A 16,761-nucleotide genomic window follows, 5' to 3' on the forward strand; every position below is an offset into this window, starting at 1 on the left:
ACCTCTCTGCTCTCACTCCTGCCATGTATCCCACCCAGGACACCCAGGACCCTTGAATGCTCATCCAGAGCAAGAGACCCCAGACTCACCCAGGCCAAGCCTGAGGAGAGCTGGGGGTGGAGGGAGATTTTAGAAAAGGAAATCAGGGAGGAAAAGATCAGATCATTCCTGGGGGAAGTGCAGGCATCGGTCAGGAAGGATATCTGTGTGTGAACTGGGGCAGAGTGAGGGAAGGACAAAGGGAGGCTGCCCAGCCTATGGGCCCAGCTCAGCCACTGCCGCTGTGGGTGCCGTGGGACACCCAGGCCTCTGAGTCTCAGGCCTGGTCTGTAAAACGGAATAATGAACATCTGCTTCACAGGCTTGTAGAGTAAAAGGTGGATTCATGTAGCCCAGAGCAGAACTCTAACTTGCATCTGAAAATTCTGCCAATCTAGATCAAACAGGCGTGTGACAAAACTCCCATTTAAATAACACTGTTATGGGAAGGTGATCTCCAGGTCTCCCTCTCACCCTCACAGAGGTTCCTCCAAGGACCAGGGCCCCCAGAACTGAAGAGGAAATGGATTCCGTGGGAAAGTTCTTGGCACAGGCCTCTGCTCCCATCAAGCACTCGACCAGTGGAGCCAAGGACAGCCAAGCTGTCCCAAGCTGCAGGGCGCCTTCACAGAGGCTCCCTGAGCTCTGAGCGCCTCACTGTACCCAGGACCCCCTTCACGGACTTTAATGCTGATGTTAGCTAACACTTCCTGGCGCTTACTTGCTGCCATGCACCTTCTAAACACTCTACATGAGACAGGTGAACTATTATCCCCATTGTACAGGTGAAGAAACTGAGGCACAGAGAGGATTAATAAGTTTGCCCATGATTATTGAGCTAGTACACATGGGGTATTGAGCCTCATGGGGTAGTGTGGAGGCCCAGATGAAACCAGGATGCACAGGTATCTTTGAGGAGCAACATCATGTTCATAAATAATGTGAAAATTGTTCACACCTTTGACCCAGATGCAAAGCAAGTTCGTGGCTGGTGAAGCTAATGGAGGCATCCTCCTGCTCCTGGAGGTAAGTCCCGGCCACCTCGGCCACCCTGGACCTGGGTTTGGCAAGGCAGGATAGGACCCTGTCCTGTCTACCTTGCTCTCAGGCCAGGTATGACCCACAGCAGGTGCCAGGAAAACTCTGCCACATTCAGAATGCAGAAGGATGAATCCAGATTCTGAAAGACTTGGGGGCCAGTACCCTCTTCCAACCTGGCCCCAACTGCTGGGACCAGCAGAGAAGAGAGACCCTGAACAGGAAAACTCAGCTGGAGGTCCCTTTGGCTACAGTGACCGAATTCTCTCCTTCACAGCAACAGTAATCACTCTGAGTTACAGCTGGGTAGGTGTCTGAACCACCGACCCTGGGCAAGGGGTCCTGAATGCTCCAGTCACTGGCCTTTTCCAGTAGAGGCCTGGCACATCCATGCTGGTAGGTGGGATCAATGGATATCAACAATAGCTACCATTTATGGGCCATTTAGTATCAGGCACTGTCTAAAAGCACTACATGTATCATGCATTTCAACCTATAAGGGAGGTATTATTAAAATTCCCATTTTATGGTTGGCAAGACTGAGGTCCAGAAAGGTTAAGACATTTGCCCAGGGTCACAGAGTGACAGTCTCCAGAGCTCCCTTTTCCCATCTCACTGGCACTCTGTGTGGTTCTTAAGAGGAGTGGGTGCCCCAGCCTGGAACTTGTGGGGCCCCTTGAGAGCCCTCCCTGCCCAGCCCCCGGGGTCCAGCTTGCCCATGTTGGGTGGAGTGGCAGGGGAAAGGCACTCACCAGCACGCGGTCTCCCAGGTGCAGGTCCTTGTCGCCCCGCTTCACGGAGCCACTGTCTGAGAGGTTGGAGCCTGACTCATTGCCTGTCTTAACCGAGCTGTTGAGGACGCTCTCCCGCAGCGGGATGACACGGCTGGTCAGCGGCGGTGTGGCCGTGCCCGAATGCAGTGACAGGTTCTGGGCAGTGAGCGACTCCACCGAGTGGGCATCGCTGCCCGAGCCCTCAGCCGTGGGCTGCCGGGCCAGCTTGGATGGCCGTGTGAAGATGCCCTGCAGGGCCTGGCACTCAAAGTAGCGCACGCCGCCCACGGCGCCATCGTTCTTGCCCACGGGGTCGTCCAGCACCACACCAGCCCACTGTCCCGGCGCAAACTGTGTCTCGCCCAGGTACTGCACCACGCCTGGCTTCACGCCATTCACCCACACCCGCTCGCCCACCACGAAGTCCCCCAGGAAGTCATCGCCCACCTCTGCCACCTTCGGGCTGGATTTCTCGGGGGTGGCAGCTGCCGCCACAGAGGAGGGGCCCAAGGCCTGCTTGTGCAGCGGGGAGCCTGTGGAGTGAGGGGAGAGGCAATGGTTAGGGCTTGAGAGGGAGCGGGACCCCCAGTGGCCCCCGGAACACAGAGTTGGAGCTGGAAGGTGCCAGGACTGGCTAACTGATGGGGAAACTGAGGCAGACATGGCTGGCAGTGTGGCCCTGGGCATCCCTAGGTCTCTCCCTACTCTTCCCACCCCTCTGAAAAAGTCTAAGGATTAAAAGCTCAGGAGAACACTTCCTGAGAAGCAACATTTATCACTGCTCAGAGTCATGTGGAATGAACCAGTTTTCAAGGGTTACAAGCCGCTGCTCCACCCCATGGGCTCAGGCCATCAGCTGTTAACCTGAGCCCACCCGTGGCCCCAGGTGGGACTCACATTTTGTGAGTGGTCTCCATGCTCCCCACCCTCTCCCCTGGACATCTCTGGGCTCCACAAAAGGCTCCTAACCTATTCCTTGACAACTGGCCACAGCCATATACATCTTGGGGCAAGGAGGAGCCAGGAAAACCCTCTTACTCTAGAGCCTAAAGCCAGGGAAAGACAGAGAGAGGAAGCAGAAGGCATGTACCCTCATTCCTGAGACTGAACTCCAGCCTCTCTGGTCTAAATTGGGCTGAGGGGTGCCCTGATCCAGCCCCTCCTTATAGGAAGAATGGTCCTAAAGCTCAAGAAGCTAGGGCCGTATCCAAGGTCACACAGCAGAAATGGGACTCACACCCAGAGAGGGTGCCTGCCTCCCAGCCTGGTTCTGAAGTGCTACAGACTTGGAAAAGGAAGGGAAGGGAAGGGAAGGGAAGCAGTATACACAAGGTCACTCACAGAACAAGGCAGGGCTTCAACCCACTGTGCTTTGTGTGCGTCTGGTTCCTGGGCCCCATGCAGGGCCTACTGTGCACATGGGCATTCAGGAAGCCTACCTATTTGCACCTCAAGGTCCTGAGGCTGCCCGCCACCCCAACAGGCTAAGTGTCAGGCAGAGAAGGTCTTATCCTTCTCCTCTCCTACTTGTGATTCACGGAGGGAGACAGGAGGCAAGCAGACACTGCCACGCCCCCACCAGAGCTGCCTATGTTTCTGGTCTTTCCATGGGCAGCGAGGGGAGGGGCTACAAGGCAGCAGCTCCCATGAGAGCTGCTTCCTTTCACCCGTGGCGAAGAACCCCCAGGCCCCAGGCCTGGCTGTATGCTGTCTCAGGGCTGGAAGCCAATCGCTAAGAAAGAGCTTCCGGCAGATGGGGAAGCCACACAACTCCAAGGCAGGGGCCCAACATCCAAGGCCAAGCATGTGGAATCTCTGTCTAGGATACTGGCAGCAGTGGTGGGAAAGCAGGTGGCCACCCAGGGTTTAGGCAGCCAGGATGGGGACTCCTGATGGGGGAGGGTGTACCTCTGAACCATGAGCTGGCCTGGGACATCAACGAGCTTCGCTGTTGAACTTAATTAACAACCAGAATAATCACACAAATTAATTGATATTCTGTGCAAAGAGACTGACAGTGGCTCATCCAACCCTCACAGTTAATCCTGTGATTTGCTATTCTTATTTTACAGATGAGGAAACTGAGGTTTGGCGATACCAGGTGCTTTTTCTAGGCTCCTAGGTAACAGGCAGCAGAGCAAAGCTCTGGCCAAAGACCTTTGGCTCTTGGTACAAGGCACTGGCATTCATCCAACACATGTGTACTAAGCACATGCCATGCCAAGCCCCAAACTGCTATACTTCAAATCCTGATTCCCCTGAATGGACCTACTTCCCAGAACCTGGACAAACCCTACAGTTCCCTGTAAGCAGGCAACAACCTTGTTTTTCATTCCTTCCTGTGTAGGCAAGTCCCCTTTGGTTTCTTGCTTAGAGAAAAACCTTGCTTGGGACCCAGCTGGGTGGTCCAAGGCTGAGATCCCACGAGATGGAGGCCACAGCAGAGGGAGCAGGCCCTGGAGCCGCACAGACCAGCAGCCCCAGCTCCATTTGGGTGTCCTCGCCTGTACCTCTTCCCCAGGGCTGTTGAGTGATGATGGGATCAGTGCTTGGCATATGAAAGTGAGCAGTGAGTGCTGGCTATTTGTGAATTGATTAGAATGATTGATAGGAAAACTAAGGGATTACAAAAAAAACTCTAAACTACAAAAGGCCCAGGAGGCAGAAGAAGGGTTCCCAGGCAGGTTCCAGTGACCTTGGGCAAGTGGCTCTACCGCTGGTTAAAACCAGGGCGGTGGCTGAGTCCTCTGCAGTCAGCATAAAACACCAAGTATAACATCGACTCACACAGACACCGTCCTGCTGGCTCCCTGTGCTCGGCTGAACTCCTGAGGGTCCTTGGTCCTGGCCTAGGACAATCCTGCACTGCAAGGAGTTTCTGGTGGGATCCAGAACCCAACCCCTTCCCCACAGGGCTCTCCCACTCACCAGGCCAGGTGGGCACCTGCCTTGGGAAAACCTGCTCTGAAAGCAGCTACAGGGGGAGGAAGCCACAAATTTAGGAACCCTAGGCCCTGGCCGCCTGGTAATACTGCCCAAGGACCCATCAGCAACAAGGTGTCAATTTGATCATTATTAAAATAACAGCTACATTTATGAAGTATTGACTACATGCCCCCAGGGGAACGGGCACTTCCTATACATTACATTTATCTTGCATATTAAGCAACAGAGGTTATGAAACTTGCCCAAAGTTACCTAGGCAGGGGTTGGGCGCAGCTGGTCAGGCTCAGAGCCCTCCCCATCACCAGCTCCCTGGTAAGACACATGGGCACACACCGCACCCCCCCCCGTATCCTTTCCTAGAATACTTCCCTGTGCCAAGGTGCTCTATGATGTCTGCTAACTGAGTCGAACCACTGTGGCCCAGGTAAGAGCCTGTCACCACCTGTCCCCTTTGCTCAGAGCACAGAGGAGGGTCCTGGGTCCAGGGGGACCGAGTGTGCCTATTCTTGGCAAGAAGCTGCCCATTCAGCTGTCCCCCCAGCTGTCCCGATTCAGGCAGACCCTCAGGTGATCTTTCTTCCCCACTTCAGCCCTTACAGGGGTCACAGATCCAGGGGTCAGTTGTTTCAACAGCTGCTAAAATCCAGATCACAAGCCTGTGGCACCTGCGCTTGGATGTTACGTTTCATTTTCCCTCTTTGGAGCACTAGGCCACTCCAACCTCCCAAGGACAAGCCCTCATCAAATCTCTACTCACACTGGCAGCTTTCAGCCCCTGAGGTTGGGAAGGCATGGAGAACCCCGACAGAGTGCACCCTTCCCTCCAAGGGGCCATTAGCCACCCTGGCTAGGCCTGACCAAGCCCCTTCCCATATGTGGGCCTCGGTTTCCCCATGGGACAAAGAGCTAGGTGGGAAATAACCAGGGTCCTGGTTGGCATTAATATTCTGCATGTCCCACCTCCTCTTCTAGAAGAGTAGCTGTGTTTGCAGAGCTATCAGACCTGGTAGACCGCTGGCCCCCTCATCCATATCCTCACAGCCTCTGAGGCAGGCTCTGGAAGCTCTCTGAGGGTAGGGCCTGGCCTAGCCTCCCTCTCTCCCTCCCTTGAGCTTCCACACAGCAGCAGTGGCTCAGCAAACCCCCAAGAAAGCAACAGACTTAAACATGAGTGCACAGCTGGTCCTTTCCCCAGACACAAGGCAAGTGGGGATTTACTGCCAGTTTGAAGTTCAAAGTAGAACTTTGATGAAAAGAGCTAAAGGACATGGTATGGGGTGGCAGCAGCTGGTGGCCTGGTCCCATGGTGGGTCGGGGGGGCTAATGTGGGTGTCCAGGTGAGAACACATCTGCCCCTCCTCCCACAAGGACTTCGGTCCCGCCTGCCTGGGGAAGTGGGGACGGGCCTTTTCCATACCTGCCAAATCTCAGCCACTCGTGACCCCATTTGCTGAGCACCCAGGGTCAGGCACTAGGGACAGCAGGCAGGGCCAAGTGAGGGCCCAGCAAGGGGCTGGGGCAGGAGGAACAACAGGTCTGCAGCTACGACTTCCCAGCCACCTGCCTGGTGGGACGGGACCAAGATCGTGGGGGCCTGGGCTGCAGAGAGAAGGCTCACTATGAATAGAGATGGGAGCACATCCCAGAACCTCAGCCCCAGACAGTCACACAGCAATCCCTCGCCTCCTCAGAGAAACCTGCCCTGACTGCTTCATCTGAAGCCAGCCCACCTCATAGCCTCTACCCCCTTTATCCTTCCAAGACTTATCCTTTATCTCCACCTGGGTATGTCTGCCTCCTGGACCTAAACAGAAGCTCAGGAGGCTGTGTCCTCTCTAGCACCCAGTCGGGTGCCAGGCAGCAAGCCCTCAATGCAAACTGAACTGTGGCTTGCTCAGAGGTAGCCCTACTCCCAAGATAGAAGCCTACAAGCTGCAGGGAATCGTTCCCATTTCTTCAATCAGGGAAACTGAGGCTCACTCCAGGCAACTTCCAGTTTACCTGGTCTCCCTTCCACTTTCATACCTCCCTGAGGCCAGCCTATTTTCCCTGTATTTTAGAAGAAAAACTCCACTTCCCTCTGGTTTCTCATGGGACCTGTTTAGACCATCTCTCCCCCTCTTCAACACCAGCTTTTCCACAGAACCCGCGTGTGGCATGAACACCCCCTGCCCACAAAACACAGCCTCCCCCCCTGCAGCCCCCTCCTGCTGTCCCCCACTCTATTCCCTCTCCAAACAAGCTTTTCTCCCTCTATTTAAATGTTTATTACACAGATCATTCACGTCTACTGTAGAAAATTTTGAAAACACAGTTACTGATTTTTTTTTTAATTAAAACTACTACAGTTCCATCCCATCACACAAACATAATCACACTTAGCATCTTGGCACTGGCCCTCCAGGCTTCATCCTGTGCACATATACACACATATATATATATACACTGTGTGCAGGCAAACCTCAGAGACGGTGCGGTTTCATCCAGACCACCGCAATGAAGTAAACATCCCAATAAAGCGAGTCATACGAATTCACTGGTTTCCAGCACATATAAAAATTATGTTCACACTATACTGCAGTCTATTAAGTGTGCAATACTGTTATGTCTAAAAAAATGTATACACCTTCATTAAAAACCTTACTGTTGGTAAATGCTAACCATCATCTGAGCTTTCAGCAAGTCATCATCACTGATCACAGATCACTGTAACAAATGAACATAATAATGAAAAAGTTTGAAATATTGGGAGAATTACTAAAAAGTGACAGAGACACGAAGTGAGCAAATGCTGCTGGAGAATGGCTCTGACAGACTTGCTCTCACAGAATTGCCACAAACCTTCAATCTGTAAAAAAACAAAGTATCTGAAGCGAAGTGCAACAAAATGAGGTACGCCTGTACTTAAAACACAAAACACAAGCAGGGCCATGTTTAGATATTACTTGGTTGTCTGCTCTTCTTGTGGTGGGTGTTTTTCCATCCAGCAGCATCTAGAAGGAAGTGGTTCCATCCACCCATCTGCTTCTCAGTCCTTCTCTGACCTCAGCTCCAGACGCCTCCCCACCCTGAGGACCCCAGAGCACCTCGCTGCACTGCAGTGGCCCCTCTCTGGCCTTGTGGTGCCCAGCTCTGCTGTCCACCCTCCCTTCCAGGCTCGTGCTCCTGGACAGGACAGGTGCCTCTGCCTCCTCCACCCCTGCCCACCCTGATGGTCTTCTCCAAAGTCTGCTCCTTTCTCTACCTGTGTTCCTGGATTGTGGTATGCTGGTAAACCTTAACAACTAGCTCCCCAGGGGAAAAAAAAAACCCTGATTTGTAGCATTTGCCAATCTCCATAATGTAAAAACACTTCCCCCATGGTCACTTTCAGGCTACCAGCATGATGTCACTAAACATAGAGTTGGGAAGTGATTATATAGTATTTCCATGTAGAATAAATAACCTCAAAAATACAGATACTATAAAATCTTATTAGTAGTAAATAGCAGTATTTTACCAGTAGTGAAATCACACAGCATTAGTGGTATAAACAGTACAGTACAAGAAGTGCTGCTAGAAGTCATGAGCTTTGAATACTTATTACCTAAGTTTTCAATATAATTTATTTCATTTTAAGTTCACACAATCTGATTTTGTAAATAATGGCTGTTTAACATTTAGCTTGCAAAACTCCTGACAATTTCATAATTGGTTCTTATGAGCCAATTGGTTCTGGTGCCAGCACACCTCTGGTCCCAGCCCAGCCCACAGCTGGACAGGTGGCCATCTAACCTTCATCTGAATTCTCTACAGACCCCACGAACAACAGACAGGAAGAAGAGACAGAAGTACGAAGTCCCTGCTTGTCTCCAACGCCCAGAGCGGGCAGGGAGAGGGCAGGAGGCAGGAGAAATCCTTCTCCTCTGGTGGGTACCTAGGGAACCCTGATCTACACTGTGCTCCCCTACAATCGAACTACCCCCTGAAGCTGTCACTACTGCTCACATGCTGACACATTTCTGCTCTCTTTAAGACACTCATAAATTCTCCTTGTAAAAGACCCAAATGACACAGGAAGATACAGAATAAAATTGGGGCACAGCTGTTCTTCAGTCCAGATCCCTTCCCTGGCTGTCAGACCTGCCCAGACAGCAGCTGCCTCCTCCTGCATGTCCCCCAGGCTCTCACATTTGACATTCTGAACCAAAGTGACCCATTACAAGAGCTCCTCCTCTATCCTCCCCATCAGGCCACAAACCCTATTGCTCATCTCCCTGCCCCACTGCCCAGTTATTCATCAAGCTCTAGCAATTCTACAGAAGAAATAACTCCTAAATTTACAACTCCCTCCAGGGACCACTTTTTATGTTAACCTTTGACTTTTATAATGAACGCATGTTACTTTGGTAATAAGATGTAATAAAAATGAAATTCAGTATTTTTAAGAAGACAAAATATTTTTAAGAAGAACATGGAATGTAATCTTTGGCCCATTTCCCAAGGAAATAATTTAGAAAGGAAAAAAACTGACTTCTTGTCTTTCACAAAACAAATAAGCGAACAACCAAACAATAATCTGAATCTAAGTGCCCCCAAATCGGGGAGCAGTTTTATAAACTATGGTCAAGTCTTTCAGATTAGTGAGCAACCTTTAAACATAATTCTTCCAGGTTACATGGGAAAGTGTTTCTGATGTGACACTTGGTGAGAAAGACTGTCCCAACACACAGCACACAGGCACGAAGGCCAGGTGATGGGCAGTGCGAATTAGAACACAATAAAAAGGAATCACTCCTGAAAGAAAACATACAAGAGTGGCCTTGAAGGAACCCACAATGACAATATGCCATGAACAGAAGGCATGATGAGGTCAGCCTTCTGCTCCTGAAGGCCAGAGGGAAAAAAGTGCACCTATGCAAGGGCTTGGTCAGTTCCCTAAATGTTCCACAGAAAGTAGTTCCACAGGGTATTAAAAGGTATTATAAAAATTGAAAACAAGCTTGAGAAACAGCAGTTGAAACAAAGTTATGGTTATTTTTGTGCAGGACTTGTCAGAACCTTTAATGTGCTAATGAGCACTGTGGTGGCTTAGGAGAGGCCGTAAGTAAGGTGATCATATGATTTATCATCCACAGCCATATACCTTGGAGAGAAAGGAGGCATTATTAATATAGCACCATGCCAAGACCACAGGCATAAACTAGGACTGTCCCAGGGAGAATATGGTCATTCTGGCCTTAAAGTACAGCATCTTCCTCTGTATCACCTATGGAAACCCTGCCTGCCCATTAGACCAGCTCCAACACTGCTTATCAGCACAGCCATCCCATGGGACTCCAGTTCTTCCTTGGTTTGTACAGCCTGCCTCCCAGGCTGCTAGGGTCCACGTCTTTGCCCCACCGGGAACACAAGTCCTGGAGGCGGGGCCCAAACCAACTCCTCTCTTCCTCCTCGGAATCCCAGGACCAGGCTGAAATGCAGACTGGCCACGACCCTGACCTCCCCTCCCTGGTGGCCCCAAAGCAACATATATAAATGACCCACAAACTCTGAAACAGACTTCTACTTTAAGCCCCTTCCTCTCCCCTGCTCAAGGCAGAGGTCATAAAGGAAGGGGTGGGGTCTCCATAGCATTCCTCAGAACAGCCAGCTTTCCCACAGTGAACCCCCTAGCCCAGTCCACCCTCCTGTCTGTCCCTCTGAAAGCATTGCCAATATGGCCTCCAGGGAGGGCTGAGTCCACCTCTCCTAGCCCACCTTGACCAAGGCAGAGCCCAGCCCCGGTGGCCACCACAGGTCAGCACCCCACCCCCCATGCTACCTCCAAGCAGCCCTGAAGAAGGAAACCTCTACCAGCCCACTCCTGGGGCGCGGGGGAGGGGGGCAGTCCCGAAGACTGCTCAGCATCCTTCCTGAGCCAAATGGAACTCAGAAATCCCCTTACATTCCCCCCACTCCCAAACCAGGAGGACAGAGTCCCCACCCAGCAGACTCAGCCAGAGAGAGAAAGATGCAGGAGGCTCACCCTGGAAAAAGCAGAGCCAGCTTCCCATGGAGGAGCCTGCTGCGGCCACGCCAAGGCAGGTGGGCGCTGGCTGCCGGATCCCTGCCCCCCTCTGCGGGTCGATACTGCGTGATGTCAGGAGCAGTAGAAGGCTGCCCTGCCCCCGCCCAGCCTGAAGCCCAGCCACAGAAAACCTAGACTTGGCTTTCCCCATCCTGACACCATTAAAAAGTTTAGGATGTGATTAAGAGAGCCGGAGAAGTTGACCTTGATGGGAGTGAGTGCTGTCTGGGGCCCGCGGGGGCTCTACAAAAGCAAGGGCTGGAGGTTGGTCCTGATTCTGCCCAAGTTTGCACAACATCTGGGACAAGTCGTTTAAAATGGGACGAGGCTAACTGCCTCCTAGGAACAAAGAAACCAAGGTGAAAGGCATACGCCTGCAAAGGGACCAGGGGTAAGCCTTGGCCTTCGCCAAGCTCTGTGGATCCCACCTTGGGCGCGTCAGGTTGCTTGGAGCACCCATGAGGTGCAGAGCATAGGGCCCCAGCTCCATAAGGCAGAACTGAAAAGCCTTGGGACCAGCCCTATGTAGGCCCTTTTCGGGGAACAAGATACAGAGGGTGGACCTGTCCCAAATGCCTGCTCCTGAGGGGGAACTCCCATGTACACTCATCCTTGACCTCCTGTGCCTGGGTCCCCAGAATGAGGAAAGGCCACAGGCACAATGGGGGACAGCTGTGACCAACCTAACCCACTGAGAGCAGATCATTCCTCCTACCCTGTCCACCTGCCCACCTGCCCACAATATGAACCATGTGTGCAGAGCTGGGACAATCTGGGGCTCCACCTGACCAGGCCTTCCCTGACCACCTGATCTGAAGCAGCCTCCAGGGGTGCTCCATCCTGTCTGGCTCGGCTGTCCCCACCTCACTGACCCACCTTTGCCTGCTGGTGGGTCTCAGTCCTATGCACCTGCTCTGACCACCCCTAGGCCCCCTCCTGGTATGAGACCTCCTCCAATCGTCTCCTTGGCCCTGCTGCTGCTTGTGTGTCACAGCTCTGGGGACGAACACAGGCCCTCCCAGCCCCATAGGGGAGAGGGTGGGGCCATCAGTCCAGGCACGGCCCTTGGCCAGACCCTCTGCCCAGAGGCTGAGCTCATGCTTTGGGAGGCAGCCACCACCCCGACTCCCACAGCAGACTCCAGCTTACTCCTGCCCCCACCACCAAGCTGCCCTCAGGCTCCAGCTCCACCAGACTCTTGCCCTAGTGACCCAGTGCCCCTCATGCAGGGACCCAGCCTCAGAGAGCAGCGAGCACCTCCAGCACCTTGGAGAGCAGGTAGCCAGTTCCCTGAGGCGGGTGAGGGAGCCTGAGGCTGCAACAGCAGTGGGGTGGCCACCCCTACCCTGGTGCTTCTACCCACCCCTCCTCCCTAGAGTTCCCTGTGATGAGACTTAGAGTAGGAGCTCTGGGGACATAAGTCTCCCTTCCCCAGTCACAGGGTTTCACTGCCTGGGCCAGCTGACCCTGGCTCTGCTCCCTCTGCTAGCCTGGGTGTCTGCTCTGACAGCAGGCGCCAAAGCACTGAGCCCAGCTGCAGCCATCACGCCACAGGGGTGTGGGGCGTGGCTCTGCAATCAATCGGGCATTCAGAGTGACAGTTCTTCTCTCTGGAACAGCTCACAGTCAGGCCATCCAGCCTCCACCCTCAGGGTGACTAGGAAGCAATCAGCATGACACACTGTGATCCATTCCCATTCCCTTGAGGGACTACCATGTAGCCATTCCCAGCAGACCCTGCAGCGGCACAGGGAGGCACCTCCCATAGAATGCAATAAAACGTGAAAAAGCAAGATGAAAACTTGGGTACAGCCCAAGATTTAACTGCTTACAACAGTATGTGTGATAGGAAAAAAGACTGGAAGAAAATGTATGGTGGTGGCAATGATTAGGTTAAGTAGAAGGGCAAAGGTGTCTCAAATTTTTCAGTAATGAGTGTACAGATGGGTGAAAGGAAAAGAAATGACTCTTCAATGAGTTTCATGCCTGCAGGCTCTTCACATTCACTCACTCACTCAATCCCATAGGAGATACCTTATTATCTCATTTGTGGCTAAGAGATGTTAAGTAACTCTTCTAGGGTCACACAGCAGGGTGCAGGCTAGAAGGGGCATTAGAGCTGGATCAGAGCCAGAATTCAGGCCCCTCTTGATAAGGGAAAAGGCAGAAAGAACCCATAAAGTGCTATAGACTCTCTCCAGTAGAGAAGAGGGTCAGGGCCAGGCCTGGCTGGTGCCCTTCAGAGAACTGCTTATACAAGGCCCTCCACTCCCACCCCCACCACTAGATCAAGTTCAGCCTATCTGTGCCCACATGCTCCTCCTCCAGTGCCTGCAGGTCCTCCTCCTTCTCCTCTTGGTATTTACATTCCCTCCATCCTCAAGGCTGAGCTCATTCACACTTCCTCCAGGAAGTCTTCCCTGACTGCCCACTCATTGTGGTCGACCACTTGACCTCCCAGGGGGTGCAGACAGCCTGGTCTGGGTGATCATATACCTCCTTCACTGGTGTATACTTCCTCCACCCCCACTCTCAACCCCCACAACCCACTCTCCACAAGGGGGCCTGGGGGATGTGAGCATCCAAGTCACGCCTCTAATACCCTCCCATTGCTTCCACCACACTGAAGTCAAACCCAAACCCATGCCCTTCATCACTGGCCTCTGCCGCCCTCCTCAACCTCATTTCACACTCCTCCCCACCCAGACTTGGCCTCCTCCTTTCTCTTAACAAACCAAACTCATTCATGCCTCAGGGCCTTTGCACCATGGTTCTCTCCACCTGGAACATCTTCCCCCCTGTTTTCTTTCCCTGGGCTTCTTCTCATTGCTCAGGAAAGCCTCCCATGAGTAAAGGCTGGGCCTTCCAACAAGCTGTACTGGGCAGGCCTGCCCGTGTAGATCTGCCCACAGGCCAGACTGCCACACAACTTCCTCACCCTTTCCCACAGCTGTTTGGCTCTGCCAGGGCCCTGGTTCTGCCAACTGCCTATATCTTTGGCTCAAACTTTCCTTAACCCCATCCAGGGCCCAGATTGGCCAGTCTGGCCTCTGGCTGCTTTCTGTCCCTCCAAACTTCCATGCCAGTCAGATGAGGTGGACAGTGTCTTCCCCACTGGCTAGAAGGTAACCAGCACAGGATTTCATGAATCAAAGAGGTTCATCTCAGCATCATTTATCAAAGTGAAAAATAAGAAACAATCACAATTTTCAACTGCAGAGAAGGGGTTAAGAAAAATTTTTTACCTCCTATCAAATTCCTTTTGATTTGAAACTCTCCAGTGGCTTCCCACTGTTATTAAGATGGAAGTGAAATGCCCTGTATGACCCCAAACTAACTCTGACCCTGCTCAGCCCCATCTCACCAGCATATGCCATGCTCCTCTCGTTCCAGCCACACCCATTTCTTTCCCTCCTTGTACTCACCAGGCTCTCTTCTGCCACTGGGCCTTTGCACGTGCCATTCTCTCTGCCTGGAATACCCTCCCCTCTTCATCTAGCAAACTGTCACCCTCCAGACCTCAGCTCATATGTCTCCTCCCTAGGGAAGGCTTTTGCTCATCCTTATGGGAACTCATGACACTCAGCCTTCCCTATCAGACTAGCAGCCCCTGAGAGCCAGGACCATATCTGGTTTTGTCAGAGTGAGAGTTCTGGTGGTTAGGACCCTGTCAACAAAGCTGGCTCTTGAGATACACACACACACACACACACACACACACACACACACAGAGGGAGGGAGAGAATAAACAGAATGTTTTACAGCCATTAAAAAAGATGAACATGTGAAGTATGTAATGCCATGAAAAAAATCCACTTGATCACATTAAAAGGGGAAAAAGATTTTCAAATTGTATGTGCAGCATGATTGCAAATAGGTAAGAAAAAAAGAGGAAGAACATAAACCATAGTAACTGTCTCTAGTGACTGTAATTAGAGGTAATTTTACCCCTGCACCTAATTTTCCAAACACTCCACAGTGGGCTGTCTTACTTTCACCATCGGAGGAAGTAACTACCAGCTGTCCTCGGCCCATTGGCCCTCAGAGCTGATGCCTCCAGCCAGGGCACCTGGCCCTTACCCATGCACTGGCAGGTACTCTGCCCACAAGCAGGAAGACTAGAGGTCAGGTAAGAAAAGGTTAAGGGCATGGTTCTGGGTGACAGGAAGAAGGGGCTGGCTCCATGAGGGCAATCACAAACCCTGGCAGGGACAGGACAGGGAGGCCAGTGGGGGCTGGAGTTTGAATCCTGGCTGTGTTTTACTGGCTGAGTGGCCTTGGCAAGGTGTCATGCCTCCTGGGACCTCCACTTCCTCATTGCTAAGTGGAGCCCACAATGCTGCCCGCCCCTCAAGCTGGGGGAGCATGGAAAGGAACAGTGCACATAAAGTATGCATCAGTGCAGGCTGCTAGTTAATTTTTAAAGGAATCAACAGTCAAACATAAAGAACTTTCATGTACTGCTGGCCGGCCTCCAGGCTGGTCCTAGATTCCAGAAGAACTACTGCCCCACCCAGTCCTCGCCCCACCACCTCAGCCCTGCATACCTTCCTTGGAGCCAGTAGCTGCTGCCGCAGCAGAGATGGATGCTGACCCAGTCGACGTCCGGCCCACAGGGCTCGAGTGTTTCCCCCCACGGCCAGGGGGCTTCAGGCCACTGGGCTTCTGCATGGTGGTGCCACTCAGTGTGCAGAGAAGGACCTGGGCAGATCACATCCTCTCCACCATTGTCACTCACCTGCAGGCAGATAACAGAGTGATCACATTATAGCATCACAAGATTCCACCCCTATCTGGTGAGGCAGGAACCAACATCACCTCCACTTTCTAGATAGGGAAACTGAGGCACAGGAAATAGCAGCAAGTGTCGACCCAGTGTGGCAGCCATGTTGCAGGACACAGGTCCTGGCCTGCTGCACTCTGAGGTCGGGCATGCTCCCTCTGCCCACCTCCTGGGTCCAGGAGACAAGACTCGGGGGCAAACAGGCTTGGGGGTCAGCAGCAATGACTGTGTTAGTCCCAACGGCTGATACCAGGACCATGCAAGTCAGCATGGCCACAGTGGCTGAGCATGGCTCTCACCACAGAACACAGGAGAGTGGAGATTCTGACACATGCAGGCTGCCCTGTGGGTCACTCACTCTCCAATGGGACCTGGACCCTCTAGGAACAGCCAACAACTCAGATCCCCCTGATGTGAGCCAGACAAAAAAACACCTAATTCATCAACCAGCTCATTGCTTGGCCTTGCCGAAAGGCCATGCTCCAGTTTCAGGCTCGCCATCCCAGCACATGCCCACTCCACCCCAGGTGTAGGGACATACGCTCAGAGAGGCTTACAGCAACCTCCGTCCCATGCCAGAACAGACTCCCTGTGCCCTCTGCCTGCCCTTCCCCACTTACAGCTCCGTGCCTTAATGACAAAGCAGAGACAGGTGTGACACATAGAATACAGGGGCACCAGCTTTTGACAGAGGGGCCTCTTAGGAGGGGTAAGTGTCCAGGCTCCAAGGTGATCGGTTCAGATGCTGGTGAGATAGGGCTGGCTGTAGAGGGCCTGGGGGAGAGGCAGAAAGGACAGGCCCACCGTCACCTGGCTTCCTTCCCCACTGTCCTGCATACACGCCCTCTCTTGTGCCTAATGTTTATGGAGGGCTCACCACTGGGCAGGCCCCATTCTGCCCCAGAGCTGCTGGCTCCTGCCTTGGGGTGTACACTATCCACTGGACAGATGGAGACCTATGGGCAGAAGCATCACCCCTTCAGGACTTTGGGGATATCAATGCCCTCTGGGAGCTCAATGTAGTAGGGGATGTCACACCCCTGTCTGCCATATCCTTACCCCATCCCTGGTCATGGAATGTTATTTCCTTTTAGAGAATCCTCTTCCCCAATCTTGACCTGTAAAACTTACAT

The 16,761-nt window shown here is 52.7% G+C and overlaps 1 protein-coding gene across 4 annotated transcripts in view; it reads right to left on the minus strand.

The window, feature by feature from the left end:
- The window catches only part of CLIP2 (CAP-Gly domain containing linker protein 2), a 71,200-nt gene that overhangs the window by 39,591 nt on the left and 14,848 nt on the right, over window positions 1-16,761 (minus strand). For all 4 annotated transcript variants that reach the window (XM_036887351.2, XM_036887353.2, XM_057487236.1 and 1 more), the window contains exons 2-3: window positions 15,393-15,583; window positions 1,830-2,383 (exon numbers count right to left, since the gene is read on the minus strand). In XM_036887351.2, coding sequence (XP_036743246.2) covers window positions 1,830-2,383; window positions 15,393-15,516 — 678 coding nt within the window. In that variant the 5' untranslated portion in view covers window positions 15,517-15,583. The remainder of the gene's footprint in view (window positions 1-1,829; window positions 2,384-15,392; window positions 15,584-16,761) is intronic.

Source organism: Manis pentadactyla, chromosome 10 (assembly GCF_030020395.1).
Source record: "Manis pentadactyla isolate mManPen7 chromosome 10, mManPen7.hap1, whole genome shotgun sequence".
NCBI lineage: Eukaryota > Metazoa > Chordata > Mammalia > Pholidota > Manidae > Manis > Manis pentadactyla.